The sequence below is a fragment of the Chelon labrosus genome (assembly GCF_963514085.1).
Source record: "Chelon labrosus genome assembly, chromosome: 11".
Classification (NCBI taxonomy): Eukaryota; Metazoa; Chordata; class Actinopteri; order Mugiliformes; family Mugilidae; genus Chelon; species Chelon labrosus.
The window spans coordinates 9,080,487-9,103,887 of record NC_140344.1 but is presented as its reverse complement, the minus strand read 5'-3'; the positions used below and the strand labels follow the sequence as shown (position 1 = coordinate 9,103,887).

The window sequence follows — 23,401 nt, the reverse complement described above, 5'->3', positions numbered from 1 at the left end:
CTGTTTGTTTGTTTGCTTTTTTGTGTTATATTAAAATTTTTGGCACTCTCTAATCCGGTCTTTTTATTCTTGCAGTTTATGCATGGTTTGCACTGTGTGGTGGACCCTCTTTATTTGCTCTTGTGAAGTCTACTATTTATGTACAGGTCTGTTTATGCTGATTAAGGATTCAAGGATTCAAGGATTCTTATTACGACACATGTTGGTACATGGGAAGGAACGAAATTGGTTACTCTGGTCCCGATTCAAGCCATAAGTAAAGAAACAAAAAAACAAAAGTATAAATATAGAATATAGAATAAAAATTAGCTTTCCAAGTATTATACAAAATAGCAGGTATAAAAAAATGTATAAATATAGGCGGTAAAAGTATCAACATAGAATTTAACAGCAATGAATTGAGGTAGTGTGCAAATGGAGTTAAAGTGACAGTGCAAAACAAACTGCAATCTGTGCAGGTGTGTCCGTGGGTGGCTGTTAGCTGTTAGCTTACCAGTGTGGCTTTTCTTTTTCTCTGAATGTACCGTAGCATTCATTTGGTCACTCCTAATGTTGGTGCTTTCTCTGTGATGGATGTGAGGTGAGGTTTTTTTTTTTTTTTCAGCCCAAACGTGGCTCATTTCAGTCGTATTGAGAGCTGCCTTGACTCCATGCTGGTTCCAAATGCAAACCCCAAACCAACAACTCCAGTCTGTTCACCTGAAGAAATAATGAAGGATTATCCTGCACCTCTCCACCAAAACATAATTGTAACTTTAATGTTTTTTTATAAACACCTCAAATAACAAAAATTGTGTCAGTGTCCAAAACTATATGGGCCTAAAAAATATTGAAACAATCTGCTGTTCTGCAGCATTTTGCAACAAAAAAACAGTAATGCGCTGCACTGTATTCTACGTGTAGAACCATGAAATTATGCATAATAATGAATTTATTGTACTTATATGAATTCACATAGTTTTGTGTCATTAACATGTGGCACACATTTGCTGTACAAAATGATAGAGGCAATACTGTAAATGATTTCCATTGATTTTCAATGATCAATTTATAATTTACTCTTATTCATGCATACTATATAAAGTAAGTTATCTAAAATATGAAAATAAAACTATACTAAACAATAGTCCTGACTTACCTGTTAATGTTTAGGTGCTATGTGTCATGTAAAGCCCAAACATCACGCTACAAGATTTACTCAAGAAGTCGTTTATTCTTTTGTATGTAAAAATCATTTAAATAGCCAACATACAGCTTGAGTAACCAGACTGAGTAAGTACACTGGCAGAAAACTGAACTGGAAAACACAGCGTGGTATTAAATGCAACATTAAACAGGTTTACGCATATTTATTACGCTGTAATAACAGACATTAGACACACACCTACAAACGCAAGGACTGTCGTACGAGCATCTGTTCTCAATATTACAATATGAGGAATCTGATTTCAGTGGCCTGGAATAAATACAAACAAACATAAGGCATACTGATTTTTTTTTTATTATAAGTAAAACCACACAAAACAATTCTTCTTCGATCTGAAACTTAATACACACAACACAGAGAAAAACAAAGAGAACAGTGCACAATGTACGTATTCAACAGTTTTAATGACACATATCTTTACTTTATTCTATCACATCTGAAACAACATCAAACATCAACTCAATGGCATAATAAAAAATTCTGGGAATCATTCACGTTAAAACACACAAACATTTGGTCCAGTTTTCTCCAGCTGTACTTTTGACTGTGCATGCTTTTTTTTATCACTTGTACTTTGTGTGCACGTTTGTCTGATGCAATTTTATTTGGCAGCTTTTCCCTTGAACAAGATCATAATATAATGTGTGTGCTAGGAACGTCCTACAGAGGATAAATGTGACTATACCACAACACCTCCAAATACATTTTGACCACACATCTTATATTCAAAACTGTTTAAGCTACTTGAATATTCGGAAGGAAAGCATCACCTTTGTTTTGGTGAGAATGTCAGAAAGGATAGATTGGCCTACAAAGGGGTCTTGTACTGTCACGGGTCATTCAAGGGCAAACAAATGCTCTTCGTCATTTTCAGTCATGTGCTGCAGACTGACTGGCTTTACCATCGGCATCAGGCATTCTTGGTCATTCAGCTCTTCGTCTTTAAGGAAAAATGGCCTGCAAAAGGTTAAAAAAAAAAGACATTTCAATGGATACTCTGAGAACATTTGTCATTTCACTCATTTTCAGAGTTTATAATAAACTCACTGCTGGACTTGTGCAGAAAAGTTTAGGTTTTTGTTGCTGTCTGCCGTCTTGTTCTCCCTTATTTGACTCCTCGGGTTTCTGCTTAAAGTCTCCTTCTTGAAGGATGTCTCTGATAGCGCTGTCTGCAAAGAAGATTGATCAACAATCAGACAGTGGGCACAGCTCAACCAGTTCAAGCTCCTGCGAACGGGAACTATTGATCAAAACGTATACAGAAACATATCCCCTCACCTGTAAGCTCGCATTTGGAACGGTCCCAAAAGAAAGATTGGAGGACACATTTTTCATCAGTGACGGGCTCCTGCAGCGTAATAAAGGTAACAGGATTTGAAAATACACATAATCCATTTCTAATTCATGACAAGAAAATCAATACATACTGTATATTCTGAAAACAACAGCATAGTAAACAGCAAGAGTTTGAGGCAAGGTCAGTTAAAATGGCAAATATTTCATTAACTGAACAAGACAGGAGCTTTGACACTGATGAGAGTTGATCCAGTCATATTTATCTATTTATTGACACCAGGAAACAAATTTGTAACCCTCTTCATACTATAAAGCACATGTTTTGGCCTACAATGGATGGAGGACAGGACTGCCTCAGTAGATTTATTCTACAGTGTGCACAAAGATACTGTCAGTTGCTCATAGTTTCCACTGAATGACTTAATGAGATCATTTTGTATTTGTCCAACTCTTCATTCCACATTGCATGGTGTGCTTAAAATTATTCACATCCTTTACTTAATTAAAAGCACTTCATCATGTATGGAGAAAAAACTCCCATGAGACTGATATCACTTTACCACAGTGTCACCCATTCATAATGTGTCAATTAATTCTTTGTCCAATGGTTTCAGCTGTACTTGTTGGGTAATATAATTTATAACAAAGCATTATTATAAGTTCTTTCTATGGTTTGTGTACAATAAGATTACTTATAAGAGGACTACCAACTAACAGATAAATACAGTGGAGTAATACTACTTTATATATATAGTATGTGCTACCCTCTGAGATGTGCTGGAGTAGAAGTAGAATGCAATATGTTAGAAAAATGTGTAATGTGTAATGTGTAATGTGTAAACTGCCTCAATATATGCAGTCACTTCGGTGCCAGCACTGAGAGGAACAGGAACTGTACCCTGTGATCTTCTGGGATCTCCTCCTCTGGAATTCCACCTCATCGACCGTCCACACCGCGCCTTTCACATTCTCCACGCGCACAAAACACTTGTGCAGGCTCAGGTTGTGGCGAACTGCGTTCTGATCCAGAGGAAATCAGAGTCAGGGAGACATTACTGAATCCATGCTGCACAAATTAGGTATGACACACGGCGGGATCGGAGAGGTAATTATGTGCGGGTGCGATACCTTCCACGTGGCAGCGTTGCGCCTGAAATAAGCAAACGTCCTTGTGAACCAGTTGTATATCTCGTTGAGTGTCAGCTGCATGTCTGATGCTTCCATAATAGCCTGTAGATGGAGTGTAAATAATAAAAAAAAACTAGCACATTACAGGGTCAAGTTAAACCCCTGGATGCTTCACGTCTAATGAGGGGGAAGCTGCTCACAAGTTTGATTTATTTTTATTGATGAATATTTTTAGTACATATTCTGCCTTTTATAGGATTAATGTCAGTAATAATAAATTATTGCTGACATGAGTATACACTGTAGGTATAAGGCCACTTTTATGCATCTTTTCCATTCTTCATTTTAAAATTCTTGCTATTTATTTATTAATAATTTGTTCTGTACACAGCCAATACATCACAACCCTGAGCGCAGATTTACATATTTAAAATTCTTTTTTAACCCAATCAACACTTGATACAACCCGATACAGCTTAGAGAAACAAATATTCATATTCAAGAAAGTACCAAAGGAATTATAATTGATAACATAACAAAAAGTAAAAGTTAATTTTCTGCTGTCGAATGTTAAACGAAATGAGAGGACGCTCTGGTCCATAAAAGCTTTTTTTCCACACACATTAATATGTCCACATAATTTATGGCTAAATTCAACTGACACCCAAGCCCTAAACATATTACAGTTTGTATGATGTTCATTCATTCATTCATCTTCTGTACCCGCTTATTCCTGTTAAGGAGCCTATAGTTTGTACGATGTTTAAATAAAAAAAACAAAAAAAAAACAATAAAAAGAACGTATGTTGTGTGGTCCTACCTGTCGAATCAGCGTTGCATAGGTGAAAGGAGGTCTGATATCAGTGTTCTTATAAAGCTCAAATTCGTTTTCTGAAACAAGATGAAACAAAACTGCCATAAACTACTGTGTTTATTTACTGGGTGAACACATGCGAAAGCGGCCTGAAGTATACCTGAAGACAGAGAGTAAACCAAAGGGTGATGACGGCGTCTTATGGCTCCGATACAAGCTGTGTGAGTGGGAGACTCTTCTTCACTCCTCTGTGATGGAGTCCCGGCAGGGTCTAGAGGTTGGGGCGACACCCGGGCAGAGTCTGACGGGCTCAGCGAGGGCAAGCGGTTGGTGACTGTGAAGGAGCTGAGCTGAGAGCAAACAAAAGCAGATGATCCAAGTCGACGAAGGAACAGTGAAAAGACTGACAGAGAAACAAAACAGAGTGGGAGATTTTTATTTAACAGAGTGTAACAGAGCGATTAGATCCGCCTCTTCAGACGTGATTCCACTAATATCGCAATAAGAAGGAAGCCAATTATTGTTAATTATAGGGTGAAATTGTTTGGTGCGTGTTGTGATTATGGTGCAATATTTGCAAGATTAACAAATGATTATCTTCCACATTTTCAGAGCATGTCTGCTGTCTGAAAACACAATGGCACCAACAGCTGGGCACCGAGAGGAAAGGAAGCTCCATATACATCATGCACAGAGTTGACCTCACACAGTCCACAAAGGAAAAGTCATTTGAGAGTTATGATAAAAAGGTGAACAGGGCTTAAAACGTTTCAAAAATTGCTCATGTGATTCAATCTGATGGATTTTCCTTCTGCCTCAAAGCCATGTTTTTTTTTCTTTTCTTTTCCATGTTTCTGAGAAAATGCAAACACGTAAGCCCACTCAGCTGTAAGAGTTCAACAGGTCAATTACAGTCTAGCAGAACCTTCGTCAGTTCTGGAGAAGATGAAGCTGCAGCCAGACATTATTTATTTTCACAACAAATATGGAGATTTCCTTACAGATCTGTAACGCCATCAACTTCACGGCTCATTTACTCAGCCTCTATTGTCCACACTGCTATTACTGCTCACTATCTACCTGCAGGTCGTGGAGGTCAGCAGGCCCATCAGACTGTAGCGAGTGCGCGGGTTGAGGGAGCGACTGAGCTTCTGAAGACGGCAGGTGCAGGTGAGCCGTCATTGCTCGCAGGCGCTCCCGTTCTTTGCAGAGCTGTTAGAGGAGAGGAAGTGAGGAAGAGGGAATCACAGTAGCTGGTGTCACATCAGAATCACAGACAGCTGAAATGATAGGCTGTGAACCAGACATATTTCGCTGTAAAAGTCCCTCCTGTGTCAAACATTAAGAAGAAACACAAATTACAGGAATATTTACCACAAATGAAAAGTTGTGTGGATGACAAAATATTTTTCATTTTTCCAGTTTTTCAGACTAATTATGATTTTGCTGAAATATTTAGGTGACATGACTGTCACCCATTTAGTTTTTCAGTATGTCATTTTGGCTCTGTACCAAAGAGTACATGTCTACATGGCTACTGGTACAAATTCAGCTGATGTATTTTTTTTTTTTTACCTGAAGCTCGAGCTGCTGAACCACCTGCATCTGGACTCTGCACTGGGCTGTACTTCTGTCATCCAGAGTGTGTTCACTGCTTATGTGCCTGAAACAAACACAGGAGTAATAAAGGAAAAATCTTTCTCCTCTCCGTCAAACACCTCGAGGAGAGAAATATCTGTAGCTTGCTTTTCTACAGGGGACAGCACCGGCAGGGTGGTCAGTCTGGACTCAAAGCAATGACTCAGTGCAGACAAACATGTCAAAATATATCGAAGCTATTTATTGAAACGCGACTTAAACCTGTAATTAATTCAATGATTTATTTATAAATGGATGAAGGTTAGTGTTAAACAGGCTGAAAATCAAATAATATTACAGTAACAAGCAATATTCCCAATTTAAGGAATTAATTAACAATAAAAATAATGGGGGAGCTATGATTTGGGATTGAAAGGGCACTGACTGACGAGCATTTAGCAAGCACCTATAATCAATCCCCAAAGTGCTCCCCAGGTGCGACCCACTGCTCCAAGTGTTTTCAGCATTTATTCTCATTCATTTCTGTGTGGGCTAAATACAGAGAAAGAATTTCACCATGAGTGTATTTGTATTATTTTTGTATATAATAGTATCCTCCAACTCGCCTGTTGCACATTCATATGTGCAGAGAGGGTTTGGAAACCATGATATTTTAATGTGTTTGCCATTGAAATTAATTTGCCCTTGCCACATAAATTATCGTTGTACAGTATCTGAGCTGCAGAGTCCAGATACCTTACCATTTTTGTTAGATTCTTCTCAAATATTTCTGTTCATCTGCAATGCATCTTATAACTTGTTTTGCAATTCTAAAGGAAGATTGTAGCCACAAATTGCGTATGTCTATTTCTTTCATCATTGCTTTCCATCTTTTTATGTTTTTAAACAAAAACACATATTCACCAGTTCAATATGTAGGCTGAAGGGTATGATATTCAGCTTTAGTTGAAATTAATAAAATAACTAAGAAAGCTGTTGGTTCACTTTGTACCTAATGAACTGGCAAGTGAGTTCATATGTTTCCTTACTGTCTGGCTACCTCTACTGTGCAATAAAAAGTTAAAAAGTTAACTGTGTTTTTTGACATGATGACTCTGCAAACGCTGTCAAAACAACCTTCTTGTTTGAAGTATATGGAGAATCTTTGAGAAAACAGATACCTAACTACCATCCTAGGCTGACTAGAGAGACACATGGCAAGGCCACAGAACATAACACATTAAGATGGAATAAAAACCTACTTGATAAAGTGGCTGAAGTTTTCACAGAGTGACTCGCATCCAGGCCAATTACACACACCGTGACCGAAGAGGACGTGTGTGGCAACGTGATCACCTTTAACACTGCTGAAGAAGGAGGAAAAGAAGGAGAGAGAAAGACATAAAGACATAAAAAAAAAAAAAACACACAGCAGGAAGTCAGCAAAACAGCAGTAAAACTGACATAAGAGTGTTTTCTTTTCTTTTCAGGTGCCATGAAATGACAGAGAGAGGTAGCAGGGAGCACTGAAAAATAAACGGAAAACTATTTACTTTTGATATGGGACATGTAGTCATGTAAACTTTTGCTTTGCTGAACCATTTCAGGTGGAGGAACACAAAGCAAACAAACAACACAAAATATAGCATCCCTAGGGGAATTAAAAATGAGGTCTCAAAAGAGACGTCTACAGACGACAAGTGTTTGATGTTTACAAAAAGGCGGTATCATATGAGCACTGAGATCTGTTTACAGCACAAAGAGATGGATCTTACCATTCAGCTCTGTGTGGAGGGAGAGACTGTTGGTCACCGTTCTGTCTCCCTGTAGCTTTTGTTGACATTATTTTGTGAGCAGAAGAGTCCTGGCTGGTCTTTATTGTGGTTTTATCTTCAGTTATTCCAAATATGACCTCTTTCCATATCTGTTGCATCTCTGCCAGGCTGAGACAAGCTAAAAGATTCAAGATAACATACAGAATTATCTTACTTGTTGTTTTATTTGTTGTTTAAGGAAACAACACATTTTACCTTATCTTATCCTAATCAATGGACGAAACATTAGAGGAGGAACCACGACATTTAGTGAGATTGTTATTCAATGAAGGAAGGAGCACACAGGGAGAACATGAAATGTAATCTAAGAATAATAACTCCAGTGACAGTTTTATATATAAAACAATTTTCTATCCATGCCGATAGTTAGAATACTGATATGGTACAGAAAACTAAAACACACTGTACGTTGAAATGCAACAGCTCACATCACGATCATTGCTATGAACAAATGCTGAGAGAAGAAATGTAGAAGATGCGTTGAATGCAAAGATGAGTGACCTGGAGAGAGAGTAGGAGAGGACATTGCCGGTCTCAGTGTCCGTGTGAGCTGCTGCTGCTGTTGTTGCTGCTGCTGGAGTTGGAGGAGTTGCTGGAATATGAGCTGCTGCGCAGGGAGCTGGGAGAAAGAGCAGGGAACTGAGATCAGTAAAACATGGTACATACAGGATATTTCATTATGTAACCATAACAATACTTTATGTCAATATGTCAAACAGGACACGAACATTGTAATAAGCACACACCAATCAGCCACAACATTAAAACCACTGACAGGGGGAGTGAATAACATTGATAATCTTGTTACAATGAAATATCTTGCTGGGAAACCTTTGATCCTGGCATTCATGTGGATTTTATTCACTACACATAGCACAAACCGAAACCCCAGCAGGACAATGCAGCCTGCTACACCACAAAAATTGCTTTTGGACCATGCAAAAAAACATGGAAAAAATAGCCCAAGGTGCTGACTCTGCCTCGAGTCTCCCCAGATCCCAAACTGAAAGAGAAACTGTTTGGGAGGCACAAGGGAGACCTACACAGTATTAGGCAGGGGGTCATAATGTTGTGGCTAATTGTTGTATGTAATGGATTCCAAACTTCATCAGGTTCTAAGATTATTGACTGTCAGTTCTCAAATCTTAAAACGAAAACCTGAATCCACACAATTGCTTAAAAGAAGTGAAAGAGAAAGAGAAAGAAATTAAATATATAATCTTTATAATATTTCATCAATGTAAAATTCTACTTCTTTCCAACATCAGTTGCCTGCTAAATCAAAACATCCTTTTTTTCACAAAAAAAACCCAAAACAAAACAAACAAACTCAAAACAACCACAAGCACTGACCTCTTTGATTTTCTTGCTGGACTGCTGTTGAAGCAGCTGAATCTGCTGTTGTTGCTTCTTGTAAAACTCTTTCAGATGCTGCTGGGAAAAAGATGATTAACTAGTAGAATTCAAATTTACACATCAGTATCAGAAACCATATAGAATTATTAATATAATATTTTGTTGTTTCATTTAAAGGTCGGCTGTCGAAAGGCACAGTGCTTGTTAATATTATTAATTATACCTGTGGTGTTTCTGCTATGCCATGTCCAAGATGTCTGTACGTGTAGATATATTAATTAAAGTTGGACGGTCTGGTATGCCAAGTAAAATTTTACCAAAATAAGTAATATAATATATTAAAAGAAGATACTGTACTTTTGTACATTTGGCCTAAGAAGACCATTTTGTCTAAATAGACTAGCCAACCAGTAGAAAAAAACTTATTTTAACTTACAGTATTTAGTAGTAATTTTAACTTGTGAGCTAGCATTAGCATTAGCCATGAGATCAGTTTGAACTGGAATGGTAGCTGTTGCTAGCAAGGCTAATTATGCTATTGTATTTTCCTGTAAGATAACTAGGTTGCCTTGGCAGACAGATTAAATTAGCTAACTGAACAATTAGCTTACTTCAGCAGACTAGTTATTAAGCTAGCTAATTTACTAGCTTGGCTAACCAGTAGACTGTTGTTGGAAACTGGGTAACTATCTGCAGCAATACTGTAGCTAAGAAAATATTTTTATACAACAAAAACTGAACTTTATCTGCATAGGTACAGTACAGTTACTGTCAGTGTTGTATATTAGCAGTATCGGGATTAGTACTTGTGATAAATACCTGCTGAAGCAGAAGGGCCTGCTGTTTCTGGTGGATCAGAGCCTGCAGCTGGTTAGGGGACAGAAGCTGTTGCATCTGCTGAGGGGCCATCATAGCCAGGAAGACCTCAAAGAAGGAGAAGAAAGATACAATTATAAAGTGCCACAATCTACAGATTGAAGGCAAGAGGATGAGTGAGACAAAAGGTAAATGTCAGGTGATAAACAGTAATAACCATCGAATGGGAATTTTTCCAATTACACAATAGTGTTGTCAACCTTTTGTGAACATCATCATGCTGCATTGTGTCATTGACCCTAAATGAGATGGGGGAAAGGCTGAGCAGTTAATTAGCGACACCATTTCATGCTTGTTGTGGCTCCTAATAGAAGTGTATGGGTATTAATAAAGGCAAACTCCCACAGAATAATAACTGATCTGCACCGATACTCATAGAGTGATTGTCTCCCTTTGTGGCCAAACAGAGGTGGCAGCAATTACCATGACTGCATTAAAAGAAAAAAAGAAAAAGAAAAAGCCTCTTAAATGTTCAACATGTTGCATTATAAACAACACAAATACAAACACAATAAAACATTGTTGGAGAAAATAGAATTCATTAGAACAGTTCATTTTTTCTACATATAAAATGTCAGCTATTGCAGACTGTCAGGTGCAAAGGCAGTCACCTGATGTTCTTCATCGGATTTAGTGAAGCCTGTCATATTGGAGTATTATCTTTGCGGCTTGCAGGATGTAATGAAAGAAGAACACACCGAGGACTTCAAGTTTGTAATTTTTTTTTGTACTCATTCCATTGTAACGTCTAACGTCTCCAGAGTTTCAACCAGACCGATAAAACAACCGGAAAGTTATGAAGATATTGGCAGCAGGTGTAATGTTATGAATTGCTTGGGGGACGATGTAGGACCTGGTCTTATTTACTGCTGGAACAGTTAATCTGTTGAAATTATATCAGCAATTTAAAAAAGTTATACAGTAACTTAAAACACGAGGGTTATCGCTAATTTATAACTTCACGAATTGATCTTCAGGTGTGAGACTAGCTACTTATTCCTTTTCAGGAATTAATCACAGTAGATGTTCCAGTGAATAAAACTCATTTGTGTGTGTAAGAAAGTACAGTGTACATTGACCTACCTAATGTAGAGTACTTGTCCTAATACACACCTCTAAGTTATACTGCAGTGTTTGTCAGGCAAAACAAGCAGACATCACTTTGATAATTTAGGGGGATTAACTAATAACTCCAAAAATACTGATCACAATAACAGAATAATGATCGCTCTGAATTTTTCCAGGATGTTCTTTTACATGTACTGTACGAAAAAACTGATGCTGCCTTCATTATCATGCTTAACAAATCATCTGCGCTGTGTGGACTGATGCTTCTGTTCGAAAAGAAATAGATTACAGCTGGAGATCGTTCTCTTTCATATTTAGAGAACACCAGCGTTCTCTGTAAATAGTATTCAATTGTAGCATTTTTTGAGTTTTCAGGATGCACCACAAGTTATTATTGTATTCTGAAGACTGGACTCACGCTCCGGCAGACAGGCAATGTTGCAACAGTGGCTCCACCACATTGTCACTTATTATGTTGAGCTGAGAATAACAAAAAAGTATAAAATGTATAAAAAAAAAAATGTACATGTATAAAAAAATTCATATCATGCAGATATGGTGCCGGCTGTCTGCTCACAAACTGAAGGCAACTACAAGCAGAGATTTAGAAAGTGAATTAAAGGAAAAGACGAGAGGCTGAAGGAATCAATGTTCATTATTTAAGTTGTTTTATTGATCCCGTAGATTAAGATCACCAGGGATGGCACTGCGAGAGACACCCATAAGACTGTGTTTTTCCATGCTTATTTGCCTTTCACTTGCATGTGTTTGACCCTGGTCTGTGCACAATTATTCCTCCTTAGCAATGGCTCACGAACTAATAATGAAGGACAAACAAGAGTTCTGCATGTCACCTCCCAAGTCAATTCAGATCACATATCAAATCTCTGCCACTGTCAACAGAGCCGTAGACTCCGGGTTAGGTGTCCTGTCAGAGGATAATCCAGTATGGAGCAATGGGGTATTTCTCCTGACATCTGTTTGCCTAAGACTGTTCTGTTTCCCGCTTATAAAGAGGAGGAGGCAGAGCTGAAGGACAGAGAAGAGTTGGATGAGGGGGAAGATAAGGAGTAGCAGCATGAACGTACCTGTTTATGGTGGAGACTCTGCCAGTTTTCACCACTCACTCCACTGCAGGAGTCCCCATTAGCTACTCTCTCCCCTGCGCCGTTGTCTGTGTGACTGAGGAGGCTGCGGGCTGGGGTTTGACGGGCTGCCGTGGGACTGAGAGGAGACTCAGGCATCTCAGCTCAAGTCCTAACAGAGAACATCAACACTAAATGAGTTATAAGACTGCACTAAGACTGCACTAAGACTGCACTAAGTGCAAGGCAGGAAAGGAAAGTTTTGTTGTTGTTTTTTTACTTTAAAAACTTATTTATATTTTAACTTATTTATATTTTATTGTAACTGTTACCTCCCGTACATTACTGTTACGGCACTAGGCCTGTAACAGTAATGTATTGTTATTTTAAAAAAACAGCAAAGAGGAGAAGAATGACAGGAAGGCACAACAACAAAATGAAAGGCTGCAAGTTCGGCTTCCAAGAATGATGATGATAGACACAGTTTACACAGCCACAGATTTGACAGAAGGTTAAATACTATATTTCCATATAAGGTATTTAACTCCATGTGGGTGAAAACAGAAAATAAACACACAGGTATTTCAGCGTTGTAAATTTACACAACAAAAAAACAAAACATTACCTTATCTACAGGTTTTCTTTATAAAAAGAAAGACTGAATATGCATTTACTAAACACATTTTGAGATATGTTATTCACTTAAATGTCCACTCAGTTTTCAATTATCACTAATATTTGGTGCAGACTAAAGGCAGAAGCTTTATGTGGTATATCACAGGCACGAAGATCTGTGATAGTTTGCGTAGAATTTTATAAAGCCAAGTATTTATCACCCATGCTAACTTGCCACTGCACGTGAAAACTAAGTGACACAAAAAGATCCTATGTATAAGAGCTAAAACGTACAGCCTGATACCTCCAAAAAATAGCAGTTTAACTACAGTTATTAACTCTTAAAACCCTACAAGGAGTAAAGTCTTGGCACAGCATTGTACTTTCCATCAGAATTGGATTAAAGCTACATACCGTTATGGAGAATAGTCAAATTCAGAGCAGCCAGGCAGAGTTGGTGTCTCCAAGTCAAGCAGTTTGGACTGAGGATGGGAGAGAACTGATGGAGTTGTATGTCTACCTGAGTGGGAGGAGTCACAGTATCAGTCTGTAAATATGACAGTGAAAACAGCAGCTGATCACCCAGTATGTGAGAAGCAGGGAAAAAAACTGTTATCAAATCAGCCACTGATGTTTTTTAATGTTATGTTCAAAAGAATTCAAAAGTGCTTACCAAGGAGGGTCTCCATATTTGTATCACTGCATTATTAAAAACACTGTCCACAAATTAGCATCAAGTAACACTTTATTTACATTGAAATATATTTTAACATGAGGCCGAACAATAGATTTTGTGCTTCCTAGATGACTGTTTTTCAGAAATAATTATTGTATGCAGACATTACTTGTGCTGGCTGATATTCACAGGCGTACACAACATAATAGCAAAATATATAAATAAAAAAAACTTCAAAACGAGCACAGTTTACCATCTTAAATGGAAAATACAAAGGCTCTTGTTCTTTTAGAGAAGACAAGTACAGTTGTGACTTTATTTAGATATGCAATATGTGAAAGTTTCAAACAACAAAAAGAGCTCTGTAACTACACAACTGTCAAACTGCTATCAAAGAGCTATTTACAGTTGTATCTGCACTTTTATTTGAACAGGATATCAGTATTAAAAATAAATAAAGCTGTTTTTATTTAGGCTCCTGATAAATTCAGTGTACCCTAGAGTTTAGACGTTCAACCACACCTGAAATACCTTCAGATCTCTCTAAGACATAATAAACTCTGTACAAGACATTTTGGCATAATCAGCTCTTGCTTATACAAGTTATTGTTTCTGTGTTTTTATCCTGTTTTTGGTTTCCAGCGTACCCTGTACTATACGCCCTGGTTTCTTTAAAGTACATGATAAATGAAGCTGAAGGCCAGACTGCCACATCATCAGGAATAATTTAAGCCCTGGTGAGACTGAGTGTCCCTTAAGCTAAGAATCAAAGGTTTCATGCTCACACACAGACTGAAATATCTTAGTATAGATCAATGAATATACACAGCAATAATGTGGGCTACATATATGTTAGATATGATACTATTCTGATTAAGTGATTGCGATCATGATTAAGTGCTGTACATGTATATAAGGGAAAGACAAGAGGTCAAATAGATTTTGTCTTTGTTAAACATATGATGATAAAAAATGATAAGATCTGCTGAAGAAGGATAAACCCCAGAGCAGTTAATGACTGAATTGTGGATATTATTATCAAGGTAACTTTCTGCCACCTACTGGATTAATGTTTACCTGCCCTCTGGTTTGTGTAGAATAAAAAAAAAGTTATATGCATTTCTTTTATGTATTCAGAGATATTAAAAATCCTCCACATTGTTCAATTTAAGGCTTCAGGACCGTTCATAAATGAAATTAAAAGCTGACTTTGTAAGGTAATGGATTTATAAACTCTTTGCAGCAGAATGCAGCAGGTGGTGTTAAGAATCTGCTGCAATATGACTCCGTCATGCCTTTCAGTACCAGGTCATTAATCTCCCAGGAGTGCGGTCTGGAAGTCAGAGGTTGACCATCACGTCTTCTCCCAGCTGTAGGCCTTCCATATGTGTCTGGCAACATCTTTGGACAATAGTAAGGCCTCACCCAGCTGGGGGATTGCACCCGATCCACACTGATGCTCCAAGGCTGATAGCATGGTTGGGCCCAGTCCGAAGAACTCATCTGATTCCTCCGTGGTTCCTGCAGAGGGCATTGTGGCACCACCCAGGCCAAAGACTCAGATCCACGCTCACAGAACCGTCCTAGGAAGCAACTGGTCTCCATCAAAGCCAGAAACCCTGCCACACTGTCATACCTCCAACTCTCCCTCCTGCTCCTGGTACTCTTATACTGCCGAAAGTTCCCAAGCTGGAAGTCTCTCAGGTGAGCTTGGTGGATTCCCCAGTAGTGGCCCCGACCATCCTCGCAGCGGCTCACCTTTACAAAGCAGTCATTCACTGACAAGTTGTGCCGGACACTGTTCCTCCAGCCTGGACCTCGGCTCCTCAGGTGGGGAAATTGCTCCTCCATGGCTCTGTATATGGATCCCAGATTGAGTTTCTGGGAGGGGGAGGACAGGATGACTTTGGCAATCAGAGCAATGTAAGAGAGTGATGGCTTTGAAAGCAATGAGGAGGAACTCATCATGTTATCTGGAGCTTTGGTGAGGATGCTGTCATAGGTTCTGACAGCGTCTACCATCGCTAGATCTTTTGAAATTATGCTGCTCTCTTTGGTCTTAGAATCAGTTGTGAAGACACATCTTGCTTTTTCTTCTTTAACAGATGAAGTGTCCATTAGATGTCCTTGTCTTCTTTCCTTTGCATGCATTGTTTAGTTTTACTGCAACTTCCAAGTCTTCCTAGCACAGCGATGAATGTATCCTGTCTGTATCAGATCCTACAGACTCTTACAGTGTGGACAAAACTGTTATTCTGCCTACATGCTTTTATATTTTTCTCATCCAGATGAGGGGAGTGTACCAGTTAAAGTAAAACATTCTTACTCACTGTTAAAGTATGTATTTTATCTACTCACTGGGATTAAGGACTAACCACTTTGGGCTGGAGAGGCCGCTTTATCACAGGTGTGAGATAAATACAGGAAGTAATGCACAATGAATAAATATAAACCATATAATTCTGGTATGCGCTGATAAATTGTGGTATGGGACAAGCAGATAAATGAATAATCTCACATGGAATGGTTGTTTCTCACTATCAGGATTTCACAGTTATTGCATCACTCTGAGAAAGTCACCGATTGGTCAAAGGAAATTGTGTTGAAGGCCTAAACAGTTTATGAAAAGGCCATATGTGCATTGTGGGCCAGAAGCAACAGAACACAAATAGCTTGTGGTAAATCTCATGCTTCTTCTACAAATAGGTTTGTAACTCTCTTAAGAGAAATTAGTACAGTTACACAAGAAAAAGGACGACAAAACATTAGGAAGTTTTGCAATAAGACAATTAGATCATTATTAAGCAGTAGTTTAGATTACATCACATAAGCATTCTGTCTTAAAGAGGCAAGTGGTTGATATATTCTTCTCTTGAAGTTAGACTACTGTACATAGTTTAAGTCCCTTCTAGCCTATTTATAGTATTGGCCCTTGCAACAATGTCATCTGTAACTCGACTCCATCTGTTAAGTCAGAGCATGTTGAATGTCAGTTGCCAGAAGCGGACGCACTGCGGTTCATTTCCCACTGACTCTCTCACAGAGAGCTACATGGAGTTTGTGGGACAACCAAGACTTTCTGGGGCCTGTAACCTCTTGGGTGTCCCAGGCCTCAGCTCCCTGGACGTGGACGATGATGACAGTGAAGTTATCATCGGCATCAGGCCCAAATGTTCTCCCATCCCACGGAGAAGGAGCTCTTTCGTTGACGAGGACTCAGAGCCTGAGCCTCCCCCATGCGGCTCCAGGAGAGTGTCCTTTGCTGATGCCAAAGGCCTCTGTTTGGTACAAGTGAAGGAGTTTGACAAATGGGATGTACCCAAACTACCAGGATATGACTCCCCTGAGGTTGAAGGTAAAGATGCAGAAGAATACTTTCTCTCTCCTCTTACTTTCACTGTTCCTCTGGCAACTGCGGAGCTGTTTGCCAAAGTCCAGGAGCAGAAAATTGAACTGGAAACAATCGAATTACAACCAGGGACCACAATACTAAAAGGAGTGGTCCGCGTCCTCAACATCTCCTTCAATAAGGCGGTATATATCCGAACCACCTTGGACTCCTGGTCCAGCCACTTTGACCTCCTGGCAGAATACATTCCTGGGTCCAGTGATGGTCTGATGGACTGTTTCTCATTTAAGCTCACCTTAGTGCCGCCATTCGGGGAGCAGGGAGCCAGAGTTGACTTTTGTCTGCGGTATGAGACTCCTCTGGGGACATTCTGGGCCAACAATAACAGCAGGAACTATGTGCTCTTCTGTCACCACATAATGAAAGAGGAGAAAGAGAAACAACAGAAGGAAAATGTGAACAAGAAAAGCTGCCTCAAAATGGTCAGGTGAGGAGTGATTGGGATGCTTTTAAACACAATTTTTACGATTATGAGAAGTGTCCATTATGGTGAGAGAGTGGACTGTCCAGTTTTTGCTATTTGATTAAAACAACATTAACTTTTGTAAAACGTAATGAAGTTGTCTGACCAAAATGATAGTGGCTTTGCATGTTGTTACTTTTGTAAACAGGTGTCAAACCACATTATTTCTGCATGAAGAGGAAAGGATCCCCTAGCTACTCAGTTAGGTGGGGATCTGTAGCTTCCTCTATGTTATTGCTGATGTTTAACCATTCAGGCTGTTTGTCAATGGGCCAACTGCCAAAAGGTCATACACTATCACATCTCACACTGAGAAACACCATCAGCAAAATTATAATTATCAAGATGATGAAAAATGTGACTGATTAAAACTGTATCCATTCACAGTCAGAACTTCTCCACTGTGGACAACATTTCAGCAAATGAAGCTTCATCACAAGAAAATAGTTCAGCAGGTGAATATTGATTTTGCTGATTGTGAAATGAAGAAACGATCCTTGTGAAATCTTAGAAAATGTATAAATGCATTAGCACATTACGACATAGCTGTAAAACGTGTCCCTTCTCCAGATGTGTCCATAGTAGATGCTGCGGAAGCCAAGAAAATCTCTGATTGTCAGTCACGAGCATCAGAGAAAATAACGGTAAGTCACCTGATTTGACTCTGCAAAATGTTTCCCTATACTTAAGCATGACTTGACAGCTTGGTGTATTATTAGCTATGAAAGGGAGCTTAGAGACACCATGTTGAGTGTATGAGGTACAAGAGGAATAGAAAACTTAACATGACCCCTTGTGGACCTCCGAAAGAAATGTCACATAACTGGAGCTTGAGTTGCTCCATCCTAGTAACATAATGTCCTGTGCACCTAAAGAACACTAAGTGCTTCCTCAGTGCCTCATATTTGGTCATATCCCATATCCCTATCCCGTTTCTATAATTTATGCTAAAATCCAGACTTTCTGACATTATTTAATCTAAGCATGCAGCTTTAAATGTCACCCCAGTCTCTTTTCTTAAAACAGCATCACCATTGTGTGAGCAAGCTGAAATTAATCCCTGCTATACTATCCCTGTTGATGGACAGATTGAGAGCAGCCAGAACAGGGGCAGAAGAAGTCGCCGCAAGGCTGCACGAATGGCTCGAGTAAAGGAGCACTTTGCTCAAAGAGATGGAGGAGCTAATGACACTGAAAGAGAAGAAGTCCCTCTAGAAATAAAACAGGCAGCTCAAGATGACCCAGGCCCAGAGGTGCAGTTATTTTCTGAGGCAAACAGCATATCAGAAAGTTCTCAGTCTGTTTCTGCGTCTGTAAAAACATGCAGCGAACCCTCCCTCAGAGTTCTACCTGACACGTCACAAGCACATGACTGCACAACTAACAGTAAGCCAGAGAAATCTGAGAAGATTACTTTGGCTGACTCTGCCACGTCAACAGATGGGGAGATTGCCACAGTTATCTCTGCCGCAGACAAGCCATCACACTCAGCTGATGAAACTCTTCCTGCAGAGCAGCAGAATATCAATACGTTTGTGAGCAAAGCTGAGGGAAGCAGTCAAGACACAACTTACGACAGCAACACGACAACAGTGCACAGTGAAAGCTCTGTTAGCCACATCAGCAGCTTCACATTTGGAACTGTGGTGGCTCCGCTGTATCATCAGGTGTTTGGCAGAGCAGGAAGTGAAAGTCAGAGCGTAGGTGACTGGGGACATCCTGTATGGCCTACACTGAATACTAGAGACTTAAATCCTCACAATGAAAGAAGACAGACTAGCTGCACTGTTCCAGCAGTTGCTAGAAATAGCTATGACAAGGTTCAAGGAAATGTAATGAACAATCATGAAGACTTAGATGCTACAGTCAATACTCTTCCCACTGAAGAAGAAGAGACAACCGTCCATGTGACAGTAAATGATGTTCTGGACCGTGGAGACGATATACAAGGTCCAGATAGGACTGAAAATTCTAACCAGAGATTTACAAATACATCGCAAGATCCAAAATCTCTTTTAGGGGACGCATTGGGACATCCAGAGACTGTAAGCATACTAGTAAATACAGATTTGTTGAATCTACAAATAACCACTGAGGGTTTACATCTCCAGGGAGAAACACAGGAAGACAATCTAAACCATGACCTCCGATGGGAAAGCGCAGCAGAAACACCAGAGTGTCGGCTAGCAGAGAATACATGTACACAAGCTAAAACTAATCTGGATGAAACACAGGGACAAAATGAAACACAAGAAGCCAAGCTCAGTCTGCAAACACCATTTTTATCACTTCAGTCTTCTCAGAGTCAGTCAGAGCACGTTATAGAAGAGAAAGACCCACAGACCAGCAGCAGAAAAGAACAGAACTGTGATAGTGAAACTGTGACAATATCTTTAAAGGAGGATCAACTTACAGAAGCATTACATGATGTGACTTCTAACCCCGTCAATAACTCCTTTCCAAAGGAAACCGATGTTTCTTGTTGTAAACTTGAGGACGAAACACATTTAACAACACCTCAGACATCTCTGGAAACTTTTAACACAGAGGAAGGAAATAAAGCAACATGCAGCTCATATAAAGATGAGCCGAAACCCTTGGGGGAAATCAAGGCAATTGGTGATGTAGCTGAACCCATGACAAACGAAGTGATGAGTAACTATCATGAAGACACTGTTGAAAACACGGAGCACAGTGAAATGGAAGGTGCTGTCTCAAAACAGGACGAGGGTTTCTGTTCAGCAGACATTTCTGAAGGGAAAAACTGGGAAATGATGGTCGAAGACGAGGAAAATTGCATATTAACAAATGAAGAAGAGAGTGAGCCAGTAGATTTAAAGGAGGGGAACAATGAAGCAACGGAGAACAATACTGCAGAAACGAAAATAGAAGAATTTGTGGAGGAGATCTCAGACACAGGAGGGGAAGAGGACAGGGCTGACGAGGCTGTGGGGTTAGAGGACAAGGAGTGGAGAAGAGAGAGGGAAATTGGGGGGACTGTGACTGCAGAAAACATGACAAATGTTGAGACAGAATTAGAATATGCCCAGGTCACAACGACGGAAAAGACAGCTGCAGAGGAAGAACTAGCTGAAGCAGAGAAAACAGAGGGAGAAGAGGAGACGCAGTTACAGGAACACTTTGCTGAGACACAAGAGGTCAGTATTGAAAGGACAAATGTCCAAGAAGAGAAGGAGCTAGAGGGAGAGGAAAAAATGGAAAAAGACTCTAGTGATGAAGGTGAAACCACTGTGGAATGGGAGGATCAGGTAAAACTAAAGGAGGGAAATGGAGAGGAGCAGAATCCAGATTACAGAGAGGGTATCCTGGTTGATGAAGCAAGAGAGGCAGAGATTGTAGATGTAGACTCATGCATAACAATAGCGAACAGAGAAGATGAAGTGCAGTGTTTAGAGGAGAGGTTAGACATTATACAAAACAAGGTTGAAGATGGTTTATCTGCTCTGGTGAACACTGGGCAGGAGGGTGCATATGAGACAGTAATTGACAAAGAAAATACAGGAGAAGGGCAAAATCCACACGTCCAGAATGAAATCTGTCCTTACAAGGAGGAGGATCTTCAAAGCAAAAAGATTGTTACACATGACCGATCAAAGGCTGAGAAAGAATCCTCCGCTGCAGAGGGAGGCGGGTGCGTTTTGACGGATGAACCTGAAAATGACCAAACAAGCCACGGCAGCGCTTCAGAGTCCGACTCAGATGACGAGGTGGAGCTGTACATGCACTGTCTGAGGGCTGTAGGCACAGCACAGGGCCACAAAGACAAAGACACAGGATTTACTTTGAGCAAAAGGCCTTCTGTAAGCAGAAGCAAACCTCTGTCCACGCCCATGCCATCCATCAGCGAGTCTGTGGATGAAGAGCAGCACCTCAGCCGCCCTCAGGACAGTCACGAAGACATGGAGACACCTGCCGCCGCAACTCTGTCACAGTCAAGTGGACAGCAAAGCATTAACCAGAATGTTTCGCGGTGGAAAGATACTTTCTCCTGCAGCAATGTCTCAAAAACACTGCTATACACCACCTTGTCAGTGGTATTTTTAGTTGTGGCGTACCATTATGATTTTCTTGCCTGTTTGGGGCTCTACTTGATAACTGTGGTTTGGCTCTGCTGTCAAGGAGAGAAGCAGGCGGTTAAAAACAACAACAACTGAGTTGTAAAAGCCAACCTCAGTTGTGATAATGTTTCAAATGACCTTCAGAAGTTTACGAGTGTAGAAGGTGGTGACATATCCATGTATATCTCTCTCTCTCTCTCTCTCTCCACACACACATATATATATGATCATACCTAATTAGTAATGGTTGAAGAATTAGCAAGATCATACCATAGTAAATAATGATGGGCATTCATTTTTATGCATATGACACATTTCAGAATAAATGCTGTATATTCCCTATGGGAGGATGTTAACTCTCTGTTGTCAAGAGTATGAACCAATTATCTCCACGCTTTCCTGCACGTGAAACTTAGTGTCTCCTCAGCTGTGGAGCATTACTCTCTGATCAGTTCCGTAGATGAAAAAGAATCAGTGTGCTGTGCTTATGACTGCTGCCAAAAACCGTTGCATTTGTGTATGATGAGTTTTCTTAACAATAAAATGAATAGGTTGTAGAAGTGAAAAATAATTCTGTGGCTCTTATTTTCCTGCTGTTAACAGCAGTACTAGAAAAGCAACTGTATGTGAAAGATAACATTTCATAACTTCACAATTAGAAATCAAATGATGGTGGTTTCAACTGACTCTGTGAGGCTGCACTTATAGCCTAACATATGTAACATAGTGGCCTGCGGCCTGAAACTGCTTGGAATATCATTAGTTTTGATCAAATAGTTTACAACTTTTCCTTTTTGACAAGTGCAGTGTCATAGTATGTTCTTGGACTAAACTGGACTACACTGAGCATGAATTACTTACAAATAAACAGTGTTACACGTACTTCTGAATATATTTTTTTAACCCAGACTCTGCAGGTCGGCGGCAATAAACGATGCTTTATAAATAAAGATTAATGCCGCCACTGGTATGTCAGTAATCTGCAGTCATACCCTGGAACTCTGCACAAACACAGAAACCAGATGATGACCTGAGTGTTTGGGATCTTATTTGCGTTTCTGGTGTGTTGAAATGTGTTTTAAACTCCAACTGCATACTGATCCAATCAAATATGTTGTTATCACCAGGTATCAGTTATAAAATATGTTTGGCATCGAGGTAACCAACACAAGAGTTGAACTGTATTCTTTTACTGTTTAAATGTAATGTTTTCACAGACTTAGCCTTGAAATCAGTATTTACTCATGAGCAAACAGCTTCTGGAAAAGAATGAAAGGAAATAGTTTGAAGGATTAGTCCTCCTCTTGCTCTCTCCTTGGTTTCTTATCTTTCTCTGCTAAAGAATGTCAAGCTCGTTTCTAACATGTAAAATGGAGGGCAAACCTTGACGGGAGTCCGTGTTCATTTCAGACGTGGTTTACCGTTCACAACAGTAAATCTGGTAAAGCAGAATCTTTACCAGCTTCCAATGCCAATGCAAAACAGCTTAATATATTAGATATTTAACAAACACAGAGTTAAATCTTTTCACTTGTAGCTGTAGCATGTAGTTCCCGTTTTCAACTTTGGATTTTAGCTGTGCGAGCTGAACACAGCAGAACACAGTCACTAAGGCATTTGAAGGCAGTCCACTGTTAAGATTACAGGTTGTTCAGCAAAACAACATTTTCATCAAACAAAGTCAAACAAACATCAGAGTATATCTGCCTGTGCAATGAAAGTTATTGCTATTTCCGTTCTCTTCTTATTGTTCACATTCCAGGGACAGTGTATGCCTGAAGTTCGAATATCCTCAGATATCTTTTTATAAACAGGAAATCTGTGAATTGTGTTCTATAATTCAAACCACACCAACTTTGGCATTTGACATAGTAAAAACAGTCCATGTCAAAGCCACACCAACTAAGACCTGGATG

The 23,401-nt window shown here is 39.6% G+C and overlaps 2 protein-coding genes across 2 annotated transcripts; one reads left to right on the top strand and one right to left on the bottom strand.

Moving 5' to 3' along the window:
• Positions 1-1,266: 1,266 nt before the first annotated feature.
• Positions 1,267-12,402, bottom strand: LOC311495832 (forkhead box protein P2-like; the record flags this gene model as incomplete). Its single annotated transcript, XM_084555448.1, has 13 exons — positions 1,267-2,555; positions 3,402-3,523; positions 3,632-3,733; positions 4,452-4,522; positions 4,606-4,779; positions 5,519-5,657; positions 6,021-6,108; positions 7,286-7,390; positions 7,799-7,976; positions 8,360-8,477; positions 9,212-9,292; positions 10,034-10,138; positions 12,247-12,402. The coding sequence occupies 13 exons, from the start codon at positions 12,400-12,402 to the stop codon at positions 2,393-2,395; spliced, it is 1,602 nt and encodes a 533-aa protein (XP_084411574.1). The 3' UTR covers positions 1,267-2,392.
• A 3,563-nt stretch (positions 12,403-15,965) lies between these two features.
• Positions 15,966-22,941, top strand: ppp1r3ab (protein phosphatase 1, regulatory subunit 3Ab). The gene is made up of 5 exons (XM_084555941.1): positions 15,966-17,372; positions 17,977-18,050; positions 18,495-19,106; positions 20,130-20,405; positions 20,676-22,941. Exons 1-5 carry the CDS (start codon positions 16,475-16,477, stop codon positions 21,579-21,581), a joined length of 2,766 nt encoding a protein of 921 aa, XP_084412067.1. The 5' UTR covers positions 15,966-16,474; the 3' UTR covers positions 21,582-22,941.
• Positions 22,942-23,401: the final 460 nt, after the last annotated feature.